General features: G+C 36.2%; 2 protein-coding genes across 2 annotated transcripts; one reads left to right on the plus strand and one right to left on the minus strand.

Moving 5' to 3' along the window:
• The first annotated feature begins 662 nt into the window (after window positions 1–662).
• Window positions 663–7,048, plus strand: LOC110956653 (dr1-associated corepressor). Its single transcript, XM_022202272.2, has 5 exons — window positions 663–793; window positions 1,128–1,221; window positions 2,482–2,601; window positions 5,065–5,143; window positions 5,406–7,048. The coding sequence occupies exons 1-5, from the start codon at window positions 679–681 to the stop codon at window positions 5,430–5,432; spliced, it is 435 nt and encodes a 144-aa protein (XP_022057964.2). The 5' UTR covers window positions 663–678; the 3' UTR covers window positions 5,433–7,048.
• On the minus strand, window positions 6,750–14,169 carry ahsa1b (AHA1, activator of heat shock protein ATPase homolog 1b). The gene is made up of 9 exons (XM_022202271.2): window positions 13,951–14,169; window positions 12,096–12,286; window positions 11,792–11,874; window positions 11,588–11,705; window positions 10,350–10,441; window positions 10,101–10,229; window positions 8,953–9,054; window positions 8,754–8,805; window positions 6,750–7,672 (listed from the first exon to the last, which is right to left on the minus strand). Exons 1-9 carry the CDS (start codon window positions 14,028–14,030, stop codon window positions 7,500–7,502), a joined length of 1,020 nt encoding a protein of 339 aa, XP_022057963.1. The 5' UTR covers window positions 14,031–14,169; the 3' UTR covers window positions 6,750–7,499.
• Between the last annotated feature and the right edge of the window lie 7,319 nt (window positions 14,170–21,488).

Genomic DNA, 21,488 nt, shown 5'->3' on the forward strand with positions numbered 1-21,488 from the left:
ATGTGTTGTCATGCTATTTAAATCACAATAAACCAACGTATCTGCACATTCCATTAGTTATTCAGCCCTAGAATGAATTACCGAATGGATTTAAAGCAAAGTGATTATTTTAGGATCACTTATACATGTTGTATTTATAATTTAATTGTTGATTTATCAAGAATCTGAATCAGTAATTGCAGCGTTTTTAATTCTAATGACATTTTAGCTTTGTACCTCAGATTTTCATGTCTATAAAAGTCAGTACAGGACAACAATCTGCATGTTTCCTCTGTCAAAAAAACGTAAGAACATGGTTTATATTCCATTTTTTCCAGATGTGTTTGTCTTCTTATAGTGCAAGTTTTGTGCTTTTCATCCTATTTCTGTTTTGTACATATGACTTTTTATGCATTTATTTGTTTCTTTTAACAATTAAAATAAGACATAATGAACTTAACTCACAACAATACAATGAAAACTAGGCTAAACTTGGTAAGTAACAACAAATTACGACTTTTTAATCACCAGAATTAAACATTTGCAGGTAAAATTTAACTCATAAAGCTCTCCTGGTTTTTATTTTTCATTCTATTTTTTTCAATAAACACCAGTACAGTCAGATTTGGCCCATCTGTAATAAATTATTCTTCTAATAAAATAAAATATCTGCCATAAAAACACCTAATTTCATCTTTAATGCAGATCGTTATTTATTATTTAATTTCCATTTGTTCTCAGAAGCGCATCAAGAAGATCATGCAGAAGGACACGGAGGTCGGCAGGATTGCGATGGCTGTTCCTGTGATCATCTGTATCCTTCAAATCACATTTATCTCACGTTAAGAGTCGCTTTTCAAGACGGCAAAGTGAGTATTTTTCAGCAGATGTGTAAAGATTAGTCAGATGAATCGTTTTTCAGTGAGTCAATCAGCCGTTTGGTCTGTAAAATGTCAGAAAATACTCAAAAAATGCCGACAAAATCAACCCAAATATATTAATTTTCCCATCAGAGGGCGAGAGAAACCAGAAAAATTCACATTTACCCAACTGGAATGAGAGAATTTGGACTTTTTATCGCTTAAGGGTGATTTAAAATGGACGAATTTATTCTAAAAGTGTTGTTAAATCCTGAAGCTGTTGCTCAGCTCGAGCCTTGGAGATGTTCCTGAAGTCTCTGCTGACTAAAACCTGCCTGATCACTCAGTCCAAGCTGAGTGCCGTCGTTTCCGTGGCTCACATGTGAGTTCTGTTTACCGACGTTAATAAAGTAAATAATAAGCAGCCGTGATGCGTTCACTGACCGCACGCTGCAGACTAACTGTATTCACTGTAAACTGCTGCTTCAGTGTTCTAAGGAGGTTTTCACATGTGAGGAATTTGATTTGGTGCAAGTAGAGACGTTTTAAAGGAAGATTTAAAAACAAAACAAGTGTTAGAAGTTGAATAAACAGCAAAAGAAGGGAATTTAAGTGATGAAAAAGTAATAAGGTGAAGGTGAAAATTTACATAAAACATGGTGTAAACAAGTTGCAACGTGCAAAAAAGTAAAGTTTGTAGCAAATATTCCAACTAATCAATGCAAATTAATTTAATTAATGCATTTTTTTTAACAAAAATACAATTATTTTTAGCCGCAAACTTATTTTTAACTTCCTTACATGTTAGATTTTGATGCACAACCAAAAATGAAGCCAATTAAATCCACATACTGGCTGTTTTTTCTGTTTTATTTGTATTTTTGTGTGTGTTTTATACATTAATGCTGCATGTATTTATATATATATAGTACTAGAGAATCAGGATTTAACTTATTCTGTCTGAATAATTTGCACTTTTTGGAGGGAATTTCTTCATTGCAGCTGCAGATTTACATAAATATGATGTAAACAAGTTGAAATATACAAAAAAAAGTTAGGTTTGTGGCAAATATTAGAACAAATTAATGCATATTCGCTTTATTTGTTCATTTTATTTAACAAAACAAAATTTCTTTCGAGTTGCATACTTACTACTACTACATACTGGCTGTTTTTTGGTTTTATTTCTATTTTTTGGTTGTTTTTTTAGTATTTTTATACAAAAATTCTGCATTTATTTATATATATAGTACTGGCTAATCATTATTTAACTTTTCCTCTGTGATGTGTTTATTGTTTTCTGAATAATTTGTACTTTTTCGGGGTAAATGCAGGTTTTAAACATTCATATCTACAGATTTTAACCAATCAAATGCAAATATTTTAGTCTTGATTTGAGTTTTTATTGGTAACAAACAATTTTCCTGATAAAGTTCTGGCACCAAAATAGTGATAATAAATATATTTTTGCTAATTAGACACTCTGTTTGGAACTTTTAGAAACACTCGTCCTCCTTCTGCATCATGAAATATTAAAATACGAAGCGTTGCTTACTTTGTGCACCAAAAAAAAAAAATCTGTATATTGAATGAAATCAGCTCAGATTTCTGCAATCATAATAATGTCGTGGTCGTTCTGCAGGAAGCAGTGCATCGAGTCAGAGAAACTCTTCCACTTCCTTAAAGATTTGGCAGAAAGAACTTCGACTACGGCGGCCCAGAAGGACAACAGAACGGGGATGAACGTGTGGCCGTTATACAGGTACAGAAGCTTTAGAAGGTGAACACTTTTTAAATTGAGCTGTAAATACTGCAGAGGTGGAAGAAGTTCTGAGATGATTTATTAAAGTAAAAGTACCAGAATAGTGATGTTAAAACACTTCATTACTAGTTAAAGTACTGCAGGAAACTGGTAAATTACTAGATTTTTGATAATAAAGCTTCAGCAGGCTTCAACTACTCATAGGGATAGGACATAAATCTGATGAGAAATGTGAGAAAAAGAAGGAAAAATCTGTTTCAGTTTCATTCTAATCTTTGATTTACCCAAAAAATATTAAAGGCATTAGAGGAGATTTAATTTCCTACGACTTTGAACGTAGCATGTGCACATACAACCTCTCCCTCACCCCCCCTCTAACCTCCCCTCTCTTAACATTTACGAAGAAACGCCCCCCCTCCAGAAACTTGCGTAGGACTCATGAAGTTGTCTTTTACGGCTGAATCTTTATCTGCCATTATGTAAAAAAGATGAGCAAAACAAGTCGCCAGCTAACTACGAAGCTATACCAAAGTAACACATACAGAAAACACGTAAGTCCAAGGCGTACGTAATCTACGTAACTAGGCCTGAGCCGGAAGATTTTTGATTGACAGGAAAGGGAGCAAACCAAACGCCTCGGTCCGAGCGCGTTGATTGGCTGATGTTTTTCAGGTCCTGCCATGTCCACAGTTATTTTTTTTCTATTTTTTATTCTTTTAGAGACCATACATACAAGTCCACTAAAGGTCAGTATATTCATTTTATGTGAATCAGACAAATTAAACAAAAAAAAAAAACATTCTCCATAATGCCTTTAAATAATTGGACCATTTAGTAAAAAATCACTATTTACTGGAGCTGTTTTACAAATATTAGACGTCTTAGACTTCTAAACTACACTGTTCAAATACATACACTACTATCAATTTAACGGACTCAAGTCTGAGACAGAAAGACAACAAATTTAGTGGAACTGCACCAATTCTGGACTTTCTAAATTGTTTCTTCAGCTTCTTGATGATTTAAGTCAGTATTTTGTGGAGACCATCTAGAACCTTCATTCCAGCCTGATGGAACCATTTCTTTATCACATCTGATGTGTGTTTGGCCTCATTGTCTTGTTGAAACATCCAGCTGTGTCCAAGATCAACCTTCTGCTGATGATTTTAAGTTTTCCTGAAGAACGTGGAGGTAATCCTCCTCCTTCATTGTTCCATTTACTTTGCATAAAGCTCCAGTTCCACAGAGCATGATACTGCCACCACCATGCTTGGTGGTAGGTTTGGTGTTCAAAAATATTCCAAGACAGTCTGAAAGCAGTCCTCACAAAGTCTTAAATCAGGACCAAAATCAAACCTAAACTACTTCTGAAAAAGTCCCAAGATGTTATAAAGCCAGTCCTAAAAAGGTCCAAAACCAGGACCAAAATCAAACCTAAACCAGTCCAAAACAATGTTCAGAACCAGTCAGAATCCAGTCCTAAAAAAAGTCAAAAACCAGCATAAAGTCAGGACCAAAACCAAACCTAAAGTACTGCCTCCATCACTCTGGAACAGGATAAATCTGGACTCATCAGACCTCATGACCTTCTTTCATTGAGTCCAATCTTTATGCTCCATAACAAACTGAATCTGTTTTTCCTGATTGTCCTCACCGATCAGTGGTTTTCTTAGAGCTACAGCTGTTTAATCCCAATCCTTTCAGTTCCCTTCGCATTATGTGTGTGGAAATGTTCTTACTTTCACTATTAAACAGCCGTGAGTTCTGCTGTTGGTTTCCTGCCATCATCTAAGAGTTTGTTCCTCTAAGACGACAGTTCTCCACTTTCCTTCAGGTTCTTACCCTGATTTTAGTAGTTTCATCTCCTTAGTTGTTTTCTTTCTTGATGCAGGCCAATAATTTGACCCTTCTGATCCAGATGAACATCCTTTAATGACCACAGGATGTCTTCCAACATTTCATGAATGAGAAGCTCCTCACTGCATCAGCGAGGGTTCAATAAGTTGTTGCAGCTGAAACGTGTTCATCACTGAACTAATTATCCAATGGAAGGATCTTACCTAGTTGTTAAATCAAAGTGGTGACTTTTTTTTTGGCCGGGCAGCGTATGTTCACCGTTTTACTCGAGTAAAAGTAGCTAAAGCTGTCAGATAAAATATAGCAGACTGAAAAGTAGAGTATTTCTTGGTGAAATGCAGTAAAGTGGAAGTAGAAAGCAGCATTAAATGAAAACATTCCTCAAACTAAAATACTGAAGCAAACGGACTGAAATATAGTTCAGAGCTGCTTTTTTTGCTTTAAATTATGCAAGATAAATGCTTTATTTTGCATATTTTAAAGCAAAAACTCAAAAATTTGCAGCATTTATACTCAGACTTTTGAATTTAGCTCCATTTGTCAACAAAAACAGCTGATCTTTGACGCTTCTTCTTCACTTTTATTTGTATTTTTCTCTCTTTAAAGGAACAAAGGACACGAAATTTGTGCTAAAAAGCCGCCCGAAGCCGCAGAAACGTCTCTGGACAACGAGGACAGCTCCAGTGTGAGTATCTGGAGATAAAACTCTAAGAAACTGAAATAAACGAGCTGCAGCAGCGCCCCCATGAGGCCGCAATGAGAACTACACCCTGGAAATAATAATAATAAACACTTCCTGGTTGAATTTACACCCAAAATATTCTAAAGTTTGTCCCGAGAGGAAAGAAAAGTCGAGGAGTTTCATGTTTTATATCTGAAGAGAGGAAATAAATGATATTTATTCTTTTATAACTTTAATTTTTATCATTTCTTTCACTTTCTCTTAGGAATCGGAGCTTTACATCTGCTTATAACCAGCAGAAACGGCGTCGAATCGTCGTTTAATTTCTGTTCAACAGGATAAAAGTGACGTTTACGACTACAACGTTCATATTTAAGGTGTTTATGGGAAAAACATTTAAGTTTAGTGCTTTGTTGGATAGAAATGGTTAATTTTGAGGCTAAATTAGTTTGTTGTTAGTTTTCAGCACAGAAATCTAAATAAATCATGAATTTTTAGTTAATGAAAAGTTTGTTCGGATGTAAAATTATAGTTTCTTGTATTTTTAAAACTGTGCATCTTTTTTCTTGTCTTTTCTTTTTTACTGTAGTTTGATGTTTTTTGTTTTGTTTTGGTTGTTTTCCAGTAAGAGGATCTTTAAAACTTTCACTTGTAAATTAATGTTTTAAAGACAGAAAACACTGAAATGAAATAAATAACGTGTGAATAAATAATTCCACCCAGATGAAGAATAAAAAGCAGGACAAGAGGAACAGACAGATGTTTTTGAATTATGCTGCAGCTTGAAGGAGAATATTCCAGTTTTTGCAGCATTTTTTCTGCTTTATTTGATGAAACCTTTCTATATTTTTGTTGTTTTCAGCCAGAAAATATTTAAAAAACTAATAGTTCCCTGCATTATTCTTTAAAAACAAACATTTGCTGTCAGATAAATGCAGGAGAAAGTGGAAGATTTTGCTCCAAAATGTTGTAAAATAACATAAAAATCCTCAATTGAAGTACAAGTGTGTGAAAATGGTACTAGAGTATCTAGAGTACTTTCAACCACTGGGTAAAATCTTCACATTTAAGAACCAGCACAACAGAAAAAGCACAAATATTCCGTCTGAAATGTGAAGGATAAAAGTTGCAAAAACTGCAAATACTCGAGTACGAGTTCCTCAATTATGCTTTAGGAAAGTACTTGAGTAAAAGTACTTTCTGCTACTGAGACATCGTGGAGATGACTTTAAAAGACCCCAAAAAAACTGCTTGCTATTAGATCCTTTAGTTTGAAGCTCAGAAAACAATGAATTTAGTTGTTTTTGTTCTTTTGAAATGTGATTTGAAGCCATTTTGTTTGTTTTTCTGACATTTGATCACAGCTGATGCCACTTCAATGAGAATATTCTACTTTTTGCAATTTTTTTTCCCCCTTTTTTGCTGTCGTTTGAAGATATTTGTTGAAACTTTTCTATTTTTTTTGTTGTGTTTCAGTAAGAAAAGACTAAAACAAAACGTGAGCTGCATCGATTTCTCAAACCAAACTTGTAAATTAAAGTTCCAAAGACAGAAAAACACTGAAATGAAACGAAAACAAACAACGTGAGGGAGAATAAAAACAGCAGAGGAGCGTACAGGGATCGATTTTATTCCAAGAAACTAATCTTTTTACACGGCGGTGGGGTGAAATGAGGAATAAATAGGTGCTTTTTTTTTTATTCTGAGAGCTTTTTCTTTTACTGGAAATGTACACTTTGAAGCCAAATGAAGCAGAACGTCTCTTCAGTTGCTACGCTGCGACCTGCGTGAGGAAACGTTTCCGCCGTAGGTCCGAGAAAAGACGCCGCCGGCTTCGTGATGGAAATCAAGTGAGAACGGATAAAAACGTTACAGTACTGCTGAGGATCCTCCGAAACCAAACATGCATCTGGGCTGAAAAAAGCGTCGTCACCATGGAAACACTCGAGTAAAATGAGTACAAAATAAACATTCATCTTCAAAACAACACGTTCCTTTTTCTCTTCGAATAAAAGGAAAAAAAATGACAATTCTCGACATTAATTCATTCATCTCTTGCAATAATTACATATTTATAGAAGCCGATTCTGCGTTTAGTGGTTCAGTAGATTCTTCTTTTGTTCCAAAGGCACAGTCCACCAGCTCCTTTGAACAACAAATACTGAAGAGAGAGAGACGGAGGGGCAAATCTAGATTTAAATACGCTCACAAATTAAAACATTTACACAGACCAGGAGGCGCTGGATGCCTCGCCGGTTCTCGTCTCTTTCGTGAGTCTAACAACATTTTAAGTGCCAGAAAAACAAAAACAAAAAGAAAGATGGAAGGAGGAAAGGTTTAAAAAACCAGGAAACCGTCTTCAGAAGAGTCGCGCTCCGAAGCCAAAAGTCTGTTTGATGGCGCCGAAGTAGTATCTCTTCCAGCCCTCCCTGGTCTGCTCCTCCTCGCTGTCCGGGACGCCTCGACACTCCACCTTCAGCTCCGTCTCGCTGCTCCGGTCCAAGAAGGACAGCGTGATCGTCGCGTAATGCTCTGAGGTTTGAAAAATAACAACCGGAGTTTACCGTCAGGCGGCAATTTGTGACGAAAATTACACCAAAAACGTCATTAGCGAGGAAATAAAGTGAAGCAAATATGGAATTAACAGGCGATTTGAGTCTAAACTAACGTAGAAAATATATTTAATTTAGTTTAACCCTCGTGTCGTCCTGCGGGTCAGATCGACCCGTTTTAAAGTTTGAAAATGTGGGAAAGCTAATTATTTTCACAGTGAAACTTCTGGTGTTCACATTTTCAACATTTTTCGGAAATCTTTGAACATTTTTTAGTGGAAAAAAAAAGAAATATTAACATGTTTCTGTAAGAACACTCCTAAAAAAAAATCCAGCGAATTTCACTGGATTTTGGTTGATTTCTTATCAAAGAAAATATGAGAAGTTTCACTGATATACATGTAATCACTTCAGATATTTTTAGGGTTTTTTTGGAAGATTTTTACTCATTTTTTGAAAATATTTATAAGAATTTTCTTGCAAAATTTGGGGGATTTTTTTAAAATAAAACCTAATGAATATGGGATTGTAAGGGCCAATATGGATGCTTTCACAGTGACAATTTCTACATTTTCAACATTTTTGGGAAATTTTGAAACATTTTATGGTGAAAAAAAAAGAAATGTAAAAAAAAATGTTAAAAATGTTTCTTAGGAACATTCACACAAAAAAAAATCCAGCAAATTTCGCTGGATTTCAGTTGATTTTTATGTGAATGTTCTTAAAGGAAATAGTAGAAGTTTTGCTGATATACATGTAATCACTTTAGATATTTTTAGGATTTTTTTTGAAGATTTTTACTCATTTTTAAAAAATATTTATAAGAATTTTCTTGTAAAATTTGGGGGTTTTGTTTTTTAAATAAAAAGTTTCATTTTCTTCCTGAAGGTTTTGCAAATTTTCAGAAATTTGAGTTTTTTTTCTGAATTTTTGGATTTTTTCAGACAAGGAAACAATGTGCGAATATATGCAAGTCTATACTGAAAAACCGAATAATTTCAATCAGAAACTGCATGTATGTTGGTGTTAAACATTAGATAAATGTGGATAAATCAACGTACCACAGGGCCAGGTGTTATACCTCCACTTCATGACTATTTTCTCATCGGGGATCTGGTGGAGAAAGGAGTCGTTCTTTGTCATTTCTTTCTTTTGAAGCTAATAAATGTACATAAACATGCAGCTACAACACAAAACAGTTCACACACATGAATATATTCCAGATTATTTCACAGTTTAAAAGTTAAACGTGGGACTCACCAGCTCTGTGAATTCACCGAAAACGTTCCCTTCTAGCAGACGGAACTTTCCTCCTCGTTCTCCGTCCACTGTGGCCGCACCGTGTGTGAACGCCTGAACCATCTGCACCATAACCACACGAAAACTCAATAAATAAACTCAATTATTGACCAAATCAAACAAAATCAGACGTGAGAGTGAACATCTGTAAACCGGGGAGCTGTAATACGAAGCAAGTTTGACAGATCGTGCATTTTAATACAATATCATGTTTGAATATACAAAGTTGAGCAGCTTTAATTTGCAGTTTTTAGGTTGGAAATAAGCGGCTGCATTATTTAAAAACATATTATGGATGTTGCACCGTGAATCTTTGTATTCCTTTACATTTAACCCTTTAAGCTTCAGTCATTTCCAGCCGTTTTCAGTACAAAAAATCGCTAATATTCTATTTTTAAATAAAAAAAATTACGAAAAATACGGGGAATATTGGACGCGCATCGGGAGGTGCATTTCCTTGAAAACGACCGATTCGGGGATTTTATACCGACTTCAGGACATGTTTTGGACAAAATAGTTTCCTGGCTTGTGTCATCTGGATGTAAAAGGCTGGATTATGACCGTTTTTTGTTGAATCTTTTTTTTTGTGTATAATAATAAACCCGGAAATGTGAGTCGCGCTGTGTGCGTTGAAGCCGTGTATAGAGAACGGATGGATGAATATTCGTTGTTTGTCGGACAAATGTGTTTTTCTCACCCGCTGTGGTAATCACATCTGAAAGTGGTTTATACCGGCGGATTCATGAGAATCTAAGCTTTCCATCGGTGTATAGTGTTTGTATAATCGCGTTTGCGGCCGTCGGACATTCTTGAAATTCCTATGCAAATTAGTAGGTGTACCGCCGGCGGTACACTGAAGCTTAAAGGGGTTAAACAACTCGTTGACTGAAGTAGCCAGGACACGACTGTTTATTTTCACGCAGAAGAAGAATCAGATGAAGAATTAAATTTGTACTTTCATGAGAATGAGCCCAGAAGCAGAGAGTTGAGATGATTTTGTCAAACTTGCTTCCCTCCAGTCTCACCGCTGAATAGTTTATGAGAAACCTTTTTTTATTAATTAAACACGAGCAGAGTGAGATCCTGCAGAAACACCAGATAAATCTCACCTCCTGGTTGAGGAAAACCCTGTAGAGCTCCGGCGGCGAGGTGAGGAACGTTTCCCTCATGCTGAACTTACAGGTGGGGATCTTAACGCCGGCGTTGATGGGAGCAGACGAGCCGCCCGAGGAGGAAATCTGTTCAGAGCAAAAGTCTGATGAGCAAAGATCTGCTGCAAGACCGACGTCTGTATGAGCGACGGTAAATAATTCAGGGACGAGAGCGCCGAGTGAAGCTGATGAGCTTTAGAGACTGACCTGAGTTCTGTCCACCTTAGCTTTGGACTGCGATGAGGACTGCAGCTTGGCCACGCCGTTGGCTGTCGGGAGGATCATTCCCTGTGTGAACTCTGCAAGAAAAACAACGAAACCTTTACTTTTTCCTTCATCGTCATGCATTTCATTAACCTGACAACAAAAAAACACATTAAAGAAGCAAATACAAACACTAACTGTCAAACTTTGCACAGATTACACAAACAAACTCTACTTTTCTTACTTTACGAAGAAATGTGCATTTAACAGCGTGTAAAATGGTTTTTTCACCCTTTATGAGCACCAAAAAAATATTGTTTCCTCGTCTGAAAAAAAATCCACCAATTTCTGAAAAACCTTCACGGAAGAAAATTCCAGTAATTCCTTAAAAGTTTTATTGGCATGAAAATTCTTGTGAATAGTAGGGCTGGACCCGAATATCCGAACATCCGGCGGTATCCGGATATTAATTTTGGTATCCGAATATTCACCCTCCCCATCGGACGTGACCCAGCGGAACGAATATTCGGCGTTACCGCCTTCGGCCCACATCGGCTCATCCTGTCATGTGATCACATAAACATATACACATGTCTATGTGATCAGCCCCTCCTCCCCCTCAGACGAAAATAGGAATATTCAGAGCTCGTCTCTTCCCTTCACCTTCGGCCCACTTTGGCTCATCCCGTCGTGTTCGGCTCATCCATTCGTGTTTCTTACCACCACCCGAATGGCCGGGTGGCTGCAGACTCTGACATCAGGCTTCACTTCGTTACATAAACACAAGACAAGATGCTGAAGACCTCCGCTGTTTGGGAATTCTTCAGTTTAACTGAAGACAAAACAAAGGCAGTGGGCAAGACGAACGGATCCGAGCTGATGTGGGCCGAAGGCGGAGGGAAGACACCAACGCCGAACATTCGTTCCGCCTCGTAACGTCTGAGGGGTGGGGGGAGCGAATATTCGGATACCAAAATTAATTAATATCCGGATACCCAGGTCCAGCCCTAGAAGTTTCACTATAAAAATATTGGTTTTTTTGCCACATTTTCAAACTTTTAAACGAGTCAATTTTGACCTGCAGGACGACACGAGGGTCGAACTCGTAAAATACAAACCAGTCCCATCACAGTAAACATTTGATCCTAAAAATGATTACGTAATGATTATAAATTACAGTTTTGGACCGCTGCTGCCTATAAAATGCAGAAACAGTCAACACTTAAAACTGTGTAACTCGCCTGTTTTCAGGAACCCGACGTAACTTCCCAGCGCTTCGCGGATTTTCTCGGCTCCTTTCGTCTTCATCAGGTTGGTCAACGGCGTGTCGGGTTCGTCTTTGTTCAACGATACGGAAATCTGGACGGGAAACGCAGAAAAAACGACGTCACAAAGGAGTTCAGTCGGTTAAAGTCACTGAACAGAAGCTGTTCGGTGAAACTTACATCAAGATCCTCCATGTCGTTTTCGTCAGACAGGTTTGGAACTTCAATGGTTCCTTTATATTTCACTCCTGCTTTTGACTTTCCTGTCAGAGCAATGACAATAAAGCATGTCAGCTTTAAAGCCCTTTTTCAATATTTTTAGCACTTGAAAAACCCACATTTTTGCTCAGCTGCTCTCTCGTACTCGTCGAGGATGCATTTTTACGGAGTTCTCTTCCATTTTAGAAAAGATTCGGCTGTTTCAGTATGAATGTTTTCATGAAATATAGGAGCAATAAGAAGCGACATTGAGGTTTCTACTCACCGGTCCAAGTAGCTTTCAGGTTCCACTCATAAAAGAAGATAAGTTTCCCTTTGCGGTTGTTAATCGATGCCTCTCCTTCCACTTTGCTGACTTCTGTCACCTCGCACGTCCCCTCCTCGTTCTCCACGTTCAGCCCGAGGAGCAAAGATTTTAATTTATCCGACGACCAGTTTGTTGCGTCTCGTTCAGTCCTGAAAAGTCCAGCAGAAATTAGACAGCAGACCAGAAACGACACATAATATTAATGTGTTTTCTCTACAAAGCTGACTACTCAATCTAAATATGATTGAGTTTCTTAAAGCTTCATGTCCACATTTATTGTGTAATAAAGATAGAAAACAAGACGGATCATTAGCATGAAACACTATCATGACATTAACTCCTTTATATTTCTATTTTCTAATCCAAGTACGAGAATTTAATGTGCTTTGAGCGTGTACTAATTACAAACACAACCATTACAGACAAAAGCTGTTCTGAGTTAATAAGACAATAAGAGAATAACAGGATCTTTATGCAACAACCTCTGACACTGAAACATGTTTTATGGCTCAGTAGTGGCATCAAAGTACTGCAGCACATTTTGCCGTCACAGTTAATTATTAATTATAAAATAATAAAGCCTACAGACACGCTGCATCATCTATATCTTAAACTGCAGTGTTTGTGATTTGCTAACTGCATCGCTTCCAATTTCCAGCGTTAAGTTAAACCCAGCTTTCTGAAGATAAACAGATTTCAGCAGACGTTAGTTTAACAATTCATCTTCAAGTTGGAATTAGAAAATAAGGTGACACATGAGCAATGAATTTAAGGTGGTGTTAAGAGTGCAAAATGACAGCAGCAGGGAATTCCTAAAAGGGAAACGGTTTTCATCGTTCACATCCTCATCCAGCTGGCATTATTTTAGGCTGAATATCGAGGGCTTTTTAAATATTTTACTCTTCAATTATAATGAGGCACCAAAATGAGCCACTACCGGGCAGGACTAAGTGATAAGGGGAAGATCTCTAATTGTGATTTTACTGACAGATATTGCAATTGTAATTAGATTTGTGATTTATATGAAGTTATCTTACTGTGTTCATTGTAAAGGAGATTTAACACGCCAAAGTGTGACTGTCACACGAGGACGGCATACATTTGCAAAACCACTGACATTACAGTATAAAACCAGCTTCCGATTCACTGCACGACAACATTTGATTTGCAAAATGCTATAAACTGTTATTTATATTAGACTGATTTGTCTCTGTGAGTCTTGGAACAATCCAACTCTGAGCATCAGACTTCAGATCGACACTGTCACCATGTAGGAAACACTGCTTTGTGTTTACTACGTTTTAAGAAAGACCCATATTAGCAGCAAGGAGTTCAATCATGTCACTTTCCTGAGGTAAATTGAAATGTCAGTCACGTTGTTACAGAGGCTGCCTCACGTGTTCTATAGAGGGAGAACAACAACGGAAGAAAACGTAAAAAGCTAAATTAAAAACAAAAAAACACGTTATAACACCGAAACACGTGTGGGGCATCAGACACAAGCCGCAACTGACAGCTAACAACCTCAACACATGCATTTAGAGCTTAGCAGGTAGCTAGAAAAAGAAGCTAACCTGATAACCAGTAAAAGGCTAACTCTGCTCATTGTTAAAAATCTCCAATAATACTAAACGTGTAGCTAATTTAACTGTTTAATTGTGGGCTTATGGCGTTAGGAGAGTCCCACGGGTGATTAAAAGCTAGAAATAAGACCTGCAGCTTGATGCTAATGTGCTAACGTGAGCTCAATGAGTGATGTTAGCGTTAGCAGCTAGTTAGCGTTAGCAGTCGGTGTCCTTCCATCGGGTCTCACCAGTGCCAGTTGTTGACATTAGTGGCGTCCGCTCTCTCCTCCACGATCCAGCGAGGGTCTCCTTCTCCCCACTTGGCCATTTTGTGAGCCGGATAAACGAAAAAAAAAAAACACAAAGCGGTGAAGTGTGCGGAGAGAGCGGCTCCGTGTGCCGGTGAGTGTCCGCAACACGCTGCTTCTAGAAGCCTCTGGCCGCTTCTGGTGGTGCTGCCGCGTTTATCCGCCGACCGTAGAAAATGCTGGAAACGGAACTTTGTGGAAGAAAAAAAAAGGTTCCCCCTGAATCCAGCAGGTGTTGTTGTGAAGAAAGGTTCCGCTTCAGGAAGGAAGACTTCTGGAGAACTTTGGGGAAATTACATGAGCTTTAAATGCCTTTGAATAGTTTCATTGTGATTATGATCACAACAATTATCTAATTATTAGTTTCAATTAAATAATTAGTTTCTCATGTGTAAAACGTCAGAAAATTGTGAACATTTTTGATTAAAGGCCAAGGTAACTTCCTCAAACATTAAGCATATTTCAATTTTTTTCTCTATTTCATTTTTTAAATCTATTTTGTACTTATTTTGTAGAGTTATAATATTTGGTATTCGTTGTTTTTAGCAAAGAATTTCATAGTACAGTGAAACATATTTCCTCAGGTCCTTTTCAGACTTGGAATATTGAACATTTCTTGATTTATTCATGTGTTAAAGTGGCAGCATTCTGTCGTTCACATTTATGTCACTTTTCTGTTAATGTTCCTTACATTTCCATTAGAAACTTTACATTTAAACATGTAAAAAAATACTAATAATTTTAAATTCAAAGCTTTATATCAAGTTGTAAATACTGCTTCACATGTATAGCTTGTCTGTACTTACACAGACTCTTTGTTTTGTGTGTACAAATCAGATCAGGTACACAAAACATTTTACTATTTGCTGTACCATTTATGTATGCAACAAATAAATTAGATTTGATTTGATGTAAAAGCTGCTATTATCAGGTGATATTGGTCATGTTCACGAGCTAGACAACACTGTAAGTGGTGTTTAATGCAAAATACTGCAACAACAGACTGAATATAAATGAACAACAGCTGATCAAAGTGTCCTTGTATTACTAAGAGCCCAGTTTATTTCTGATTTATTATTATTAATAATAATAATAATAATAATAACAACAATAATAATAATAATGGATTAGAGGGGCTGCTCAGTGTAATAGTGGTTAGCACTTTCACCTTGCAGCAAGAAGATCCCTGGTTCAAATCCCGGGGTGGGCCTGGGATCTTTCTGCATGGAGTTTGCATGTTCTCCCTGTGCATGCGTGGGTTTCCTCCGGGTACTCCGGCTTCCTCCCACAGTCCAAAAACATGCTGAGGTTAATTGATGACTCTATATTGTCCGTAGGTGTGAATGTGAGTGTGATTGTTCGTCTGTATATGTAGCCCTGTGACAGACTGGTGACCTGTCCAGGGTGTCCCCTGCCTTCGCCTGAGTCAGCTGGGATAGACTCCAGCACCCCCCGCGACCCTAATGAGGATAAAGCGGTGTATAGAGGGTGGATGGATGGATAATGGATTAGATTGATATAGCGCTTTTTTGGCCACCCAAAACGCTTCACAATGGATCCATTATTCATTCACTCACACATTCTCACTCTGGTGGTGGTAAACTACATTTGTAGCCACAGCTGCCCTGGGGCAGACTGACGGAAGCGTGGCTGCCAATCCGCGCCTACGGCCCCTCCGACCACCACCAACATTCACACGCATTCATACAGCAGTGTGAGAGCAGCACTGGAGGCAAGGCGGGTAAAGTGTCTTGCCCAAGGACACAGCAGCACATGACTAGGTCAGAGCGGGAATCGAACCCTTCTATCATTGGACGACCCACTCTACCACCTGAGCTGACACAGACGTGGCATACGGTACGCTGCGGACAGACAAAAAAACAAATAAAAGACAATATTAAATTAGACTGTGAGAGTGTACAGTGCATTTCTGGAGTGTTTAGAAGAAGCAGTGAAACTGAAAGTTCAGCGTGGGGACATTCACAATTTAACAACAAAGTTTTATTGTCAGCTGATAAAGTGCAGCTAAAACAGGTTTGAGAGTTTGAGGTGAAGAAAAGTCCACAGGATAATCCATCTTTTCTCCACGTCAAGGATAATTTATTATTAAAACTGAATAATGAAGTTTCTACTGTTGATCATTTTAGACCCTTTATTCATGCACTTTTGGGGTTTAGAATTCTGGGAACAAAAGTTATTTAAGAAAAAAGTTCACTAACTTAAAGTTATTTAGTTATTTATTTTAGTTATTAAGAAAATTATTTGTTCCACTTGTGTAAATGCATTCTACTGTTTCTCTTTGGAGACTCTCACATGGATTCTACTGCTGTCTGATGCTGCAGCTACTTAACCCTCCTGTTGTCTTCATTTACAGGTAACAAAAAATGTAGTTTCTTTGTCTGAAAAAGATCCAAGAATTCAGCAAAAAAAATCCCCAAATTTCTAAAAAATTTGCAAAACCTTCAGGAAGAAAATTACAATCATTCCTTAAAAGTTTTATTTTAAAAAATCCCCCACATTTGGCAAGAAAATTATTGTAAATATTTTCCAAGAAATGAGTAAAAATCTTCCCCAAAAAATCCTAAAAGTATCTAAAGTGATTACGTGTATATCAGCAAAACTTCTAGTATTTTCCTTGAGAAAAAAAAAAAAATCAACCAAAATCCAGTGAAATTTGCTGGATTTTGATTGATTTTTTTTGTGAATGCTCTTAAGAAACAGTTTTTTTTACATTTCTTTTTTTGTGTTCCAAAATTTCCCAAAAATGTTGTAAACGTAGAAATTTTCACTGTGAAAACATCCGTCTTGGCCCTTAAAATCCCATATTCATCCCTAACATATTAAATACCCATGATGCATCAGTGGTTCATTGATTCTAAGTCAGATTTTTGACAACCAGCCACTAGAGGAACAGTGACAGGCCTTTTTGTTTAAGTTGTTTTTAGACAAAACACTTGATCATTAATGAAAATAAACCTGCCCCAAACCTTTACATACCTCACAGTGAAACACTCCTTCAATGAGCAGCATTTACATATTAGACTGTTGGCAGAAAAATGGAGGGATTTAACTGTTCAAACTGTTATTTTTACCATACTGATAATGCTAACTGGTGGGAAGCCAGTGAGGGATTCTGTCTGTGTTGCATTACTGCCTCTAATTCTGGGATAACAGCACAAACTTAACTTTTTATATGCTCAAGTTCTACGCTGAAAAACGGGATAAAAACAGGTATAAAAGTGAACTGAACTGTCCTGGTTTGGTGTCAACTCTAATTAAAATAATAAATCACTCGTCAGCTTCGGTTTTTGGTGTGAGAAGTTTCTGAAATCGTCGTGAACAGAGCGACAGATTAGGTTAATTACCACGACTGAAAACAAAGACCTCCAGACTCTGAGGTAATGAGCATCATCAGCAGTGATAATTACTGATAATTACACCAATCACATTTAGATGGAAGTAAAAAAAAAAAAAAGCTGCTGAGGGAGGGGAAACACGTGTCGGTAAATACAGGAGGAGATAAACACGCTGCAGTTTGAATCCTTAATCAACCTGTAATTTAGAGGCTCTGAAAACAAACCAACAGGGGGCAAAAAACTGAATCTGAACACTGCAGTCGCATCAGGTGTGATAAAAGTGATGCATACTAAGATTCAAAATGACTTTATTAAGCCTCAGAGGGAAATTAAGCAGCGTGGAGACTCCAAAAAAAAGGCTAAACAATAAGTCAGCACAGAATATTAGGATGGAAAGTGAAGGTAGAATAAGATAAAATAAAATAAGGGTGTGGATTTACAGTAAAATCTGCACGTGGTGATAAAATTCCACCATGAATTATCACCAAAGACTTTTCTATAAATGTTTGTTGGTATAAAGAAGTGTTAAAAGGAAGTTAAGTCACTTAACCCTGGTGTCATCCTGTGGGTCAAAATTGACTAATTTTAAAGTTTGAAAATGTGGGGAAAAAATAATTTCATAGTGAAACTTCTGATGTCCACATTTTCAACATTTCTGAGAAATTTTTGAACATTTTTTAGTGGAAAAAAGGAATTTTAAAAATGTTTCTTTAAGAACATTCACAAAAAATCAACCAAAATCCAGCAAAATTTGCTGGATTTTGGTTGATTTTTATGTGAATGTTCTTAAAGAAAATATTAGAAGTTTTATTGATACATATGGAATCATTTTAGATATTTTTAGGATTTCTGAGAAAGGTTTTTAATTATTTTTTGAAAATAATTACAAGCATTTTACTGTCAAATTTGAGGGATTTTTTGTAAATAAAACTTTTAAGAGAAACTTAAGGAATTATTGGAATTTTCTTCCTGAAGGTTTTGCAAATTTTCAGAAATTTGGGGAATTTTTTTGGCTGAATCATTTTAATTTTTTCAGACAAGGAAACTATATTTTGTGGTGCCCCCAATGAAGACAACAGGAGGGTTTAGTGGTTTATAAATCATATTACATCCAACCAGGTGTTACTAGAGTGGAGAATTTAACAGAAAATCAACCAGGATTCAGACAAGTTCAGGCGCTGTCCGATGAACGGAAAAGAAGGCCGGTTTAAAAGTGGATTTTGGGGCTTTTTATGTGAAAACTACACTAGTAAGTCGACACATTTAGACGTCAAAAGACAGAAAAGGACATAAACTACAAAGCAGAGAAGTACAGTATCTGTGGCGCTGGTGTCTAGAAACGATTTAAACGATTCAAAATACAGAATTGTTTGAGCAGAATTTCTTGATTAATTAAAATGGGGATTTTAGAATTGCAGTCTCATGATGTGAACAAGAACCAAACCAACATCTGGATGCCTCTGGCTGAGGTGTGAACTCAGCTGCCCCAGATGTGGCCTTTCAGATCTGACCACAACCTGTGAGCTCTGACTCACATTAACGTACTTTTAGAATAAGACGTGTAAAGAACTGACAGATTATCCAGACGTTAATTCAAGATAGAAACAAAGTCTTATGATCTTTTGTCCTGACATTTCTCTTCTGTTAAGTTGATGTTTTTAAGGACTGGCAGAAGTAAAAGTTTTCATATCTTACACCGTTTTAAGTTAAAAAAAAAAAAAAAAAAAACCACAAAGCACACATTAAAAAGGGGGTTTTCTCCATATGGGGCGTTTAGGTACTTTACGTGGGTATTTCCATTTAACGCCACAGTACGCTTTTGTTTTTAAGGACTTTTACTTCATGGCGTGTCTATAAAGTCACATTCTACACTTAAATTGTCACATTACACTCTGATTTATCCTGAATAATTATCTAAAGGCACATTATTTCCAAGTAAAATGCTTCCATTTTTATGCACGGTGTACTTTTGCAGACTTTCCATGTGAAGATTTCTGACTTTTTTGTAGCTATTTTGTCCATATTTGACGTTGTGTACGGGTAGTTAGATGCTTATCATGTTAATAAATGCTTTCAAGAATGTAATGTCACTTTAAAAACATTCAAGCTCAAGTGCTGCATTCAAGCTCTAAAGCTAAAGGAAGAGGACAGAGCTACTTATATTTACAGTAATTTCCTTTAACATATTAAATACAATCATCAGCCGAAACAAAATTGTCTAAAAATGTAGATGCACTTTTCTAATTGCTACATCACAGTAATATTCATTCTGTTTTATTATTTGTTTATTTATGATGACCTTTTTTTTTTTACATATAATTCACAGATTTTGCCGTATTTCCTTTCAGACTAATCTGATGATGGATGTCCAAAGTCGCTGCGGTTCCCAGACCAGTTTTTCAGGCTCTTACAGGTTAAACTGCGTAGGAGGGACTTCAGTCACACGCAACATTTCTCGTCTTGGTTTCAACAAAATCAGGTTTTCAGGTGAAACAATAAATGCTTGTAGGATCAATTCATTTTTTAATATTTGGAATTTCATATTCTAGAAAACAGACTAGGGACAATAGTCTGATCAAGTCGTGATTATCACAAGTTTCACATTAAATTAAAATATTACAAAAACGTGAAAGTGATGCTGCAAAAAACTGCAAGTAACCGTTCAGCCTTAAAATAATCCTGTACAAACGATAACTTCCATATTAATGTCAATAAAACACTCCCTATTTAGTGACCTCTGTGCTTATACGTGGCATAAACAGGAGACACAGTGATAATAACCTGATAACACTAGTTTCATAAAGAGGAATATTTCATTTTCAAGTGCCATTTTTATTAGCATGTGCCATCTCATTATTATACTGTCTCGTCTTATCGTGGTTCAATATAAACTGAGGGTAAATAAAGGTAATTTAATGACTTTGTATCTGCTCTGCAGCTTTTTAATTTCCCCTCAGCAATCAATAAAGTTTAGTATTAAATTAAAAACAACATTTATGGCTGATTAGAGTTTGTATTACTGACCTAAATCTGCAAAGTAATTCAAGTTGTGACACAAATGCAGTGGAGTGAACTTAATAAAAAACTCGCTGGCTGCTGTCCTCTGGTTACTTATACTCAGTATAACTCGAAGGTAACATGAAAATATTGTTTTAATGAAAGTGTAATGTTTCAGTTCATTGTGCAGAATTTAATAATAATGTTTAATATTACTTTGCTAGGTTAAAAAAAACAGCTTTATTTTCTATTTTTAAATTCTATTCATATTATTGTTCATTTATTTTTAGTGATGCATTGAACTTACATATTATTCCTTTTTTATTCAGCACTGCATTAACTATCCTATGATGGGGCAGTAAAGTGTGCATGGATGTTCGTTATAAGGTCAGAAAAAGTCATTTAACTACTTTATAATGCTATCTTTACTGCTACTACTACTACTAATAATAATAATGATAATAACTTTATTTATATAGTGCCTTTTAAAAACAGCATTTACAAAGTGCTTTACAAACAGGACCAAAAAATAAATAAAAATAAGGATAGTGAGGGAGAACATTGAGCTAAATAATAATAATAAAAAAAAATTAGTACGACAACGCCAGATGAAATAATCAAGTGCCACATCTAAGTAAGTGAAAGAACAAGCGGAATAAAAGGAAAATAGAAGGTAAAACCATAAACACGACTTAAAATGAAAGTAGGAGTAGTAATAGTAAATAAGTAAAATAGATACATAAGGGATAAAAGAGATCAAATAAATAAATACATAAATGAAAAAATTAGAAATTAATTAGGCAATAAAATAGATAATAATAATAATAATAATAATAATAATGTTATATCCACATTTTTTAGATGTTTTTTTTGCATAAAATAAGTGAAGTTGTCCAAATAAAGAACTCTGTAATATCAAATAATAAACCAGAATAAAATGGAAATATTCAAGCAAATTACTTTTATCTTAAATATATTTATCTTAATATTTTGGTTGCTTTTTTAATCAAAAGTTGGTAACTGACTGTAAATGTGAAGACTTCCTCAAAACTCTATTTGATGGTAATAATAATAATGAATTCTAATAATAGAAATAGACGATATTCATCTGTAATGTTACATCAT

This window comes from Acanthochromis polyacanthus, chromosome 1 (assembly GCF_021347895.1).
Source record: "Acanthochromis polyacanthus isolate Apoly-LR-REF ecotype Palm Island chromosome 1, KAUST_Apoly_ChrSc, whole genome shotgun sequence".
NCBI classification, from domain to species: Eukaryota; Metazoa; Chordata; class Actinopteri; family Pomacentridae; genus Acanthochromis; species Acanthochromis polyacanthus.

What these genes read in the sequence shown, in the direction of transcription:
- LOC110956653 (XM_022202272.2), top strand. Translation starts at nt 679, where the DNA reads ATGCAGATCGTTATTTATTATTTAATTTCCATTTGTTCTCAGAAGCGC. An exon ending in GGCTGTTCCTGTGATCATCT is followed by an intron (nt 794 to 1,127) that starts GTATCCTTCAAA and finishes GCTGTTGCTCAG; the next exon opens with CTCGAGCCTTGGAGATGTTC. An exon ending in AACGTGTGGCCGTTATACAG is followed by an intron (nt 2,602 to 5,064) that starts GTACAGAAGCTT and finishes CTCTCTTTAAAG; the next exon opens with GAACAAAGGACACGAAATTT.
- ahsa1b (XM_022202271.2), bottom strand. Translation starts at nt 14,030, where the DNA reads ATGGCCAAGTGGGGAGAAGGAGACCCTCGCTGGATCGTGGAGGAGAGA. An exon ending in CCTGAAAGCTACTTGGACCG is followed by an intron (nt 11,875 to 12,095) that starts GTGAGTAGAAAC and finishes TTGCTCTGACAG; the next exon opens with GAAAGTCAAAAGCAGGAGTG. An exon ending in GGGTTTTCCTCAACCAGGAG is followed by an intron (nt 9,055 to 10,100) that starts GTGAGATTTATC and finishes GTTATGGTGCAG; the next exon opens with ATGGTTCAGGCGTTCACACA.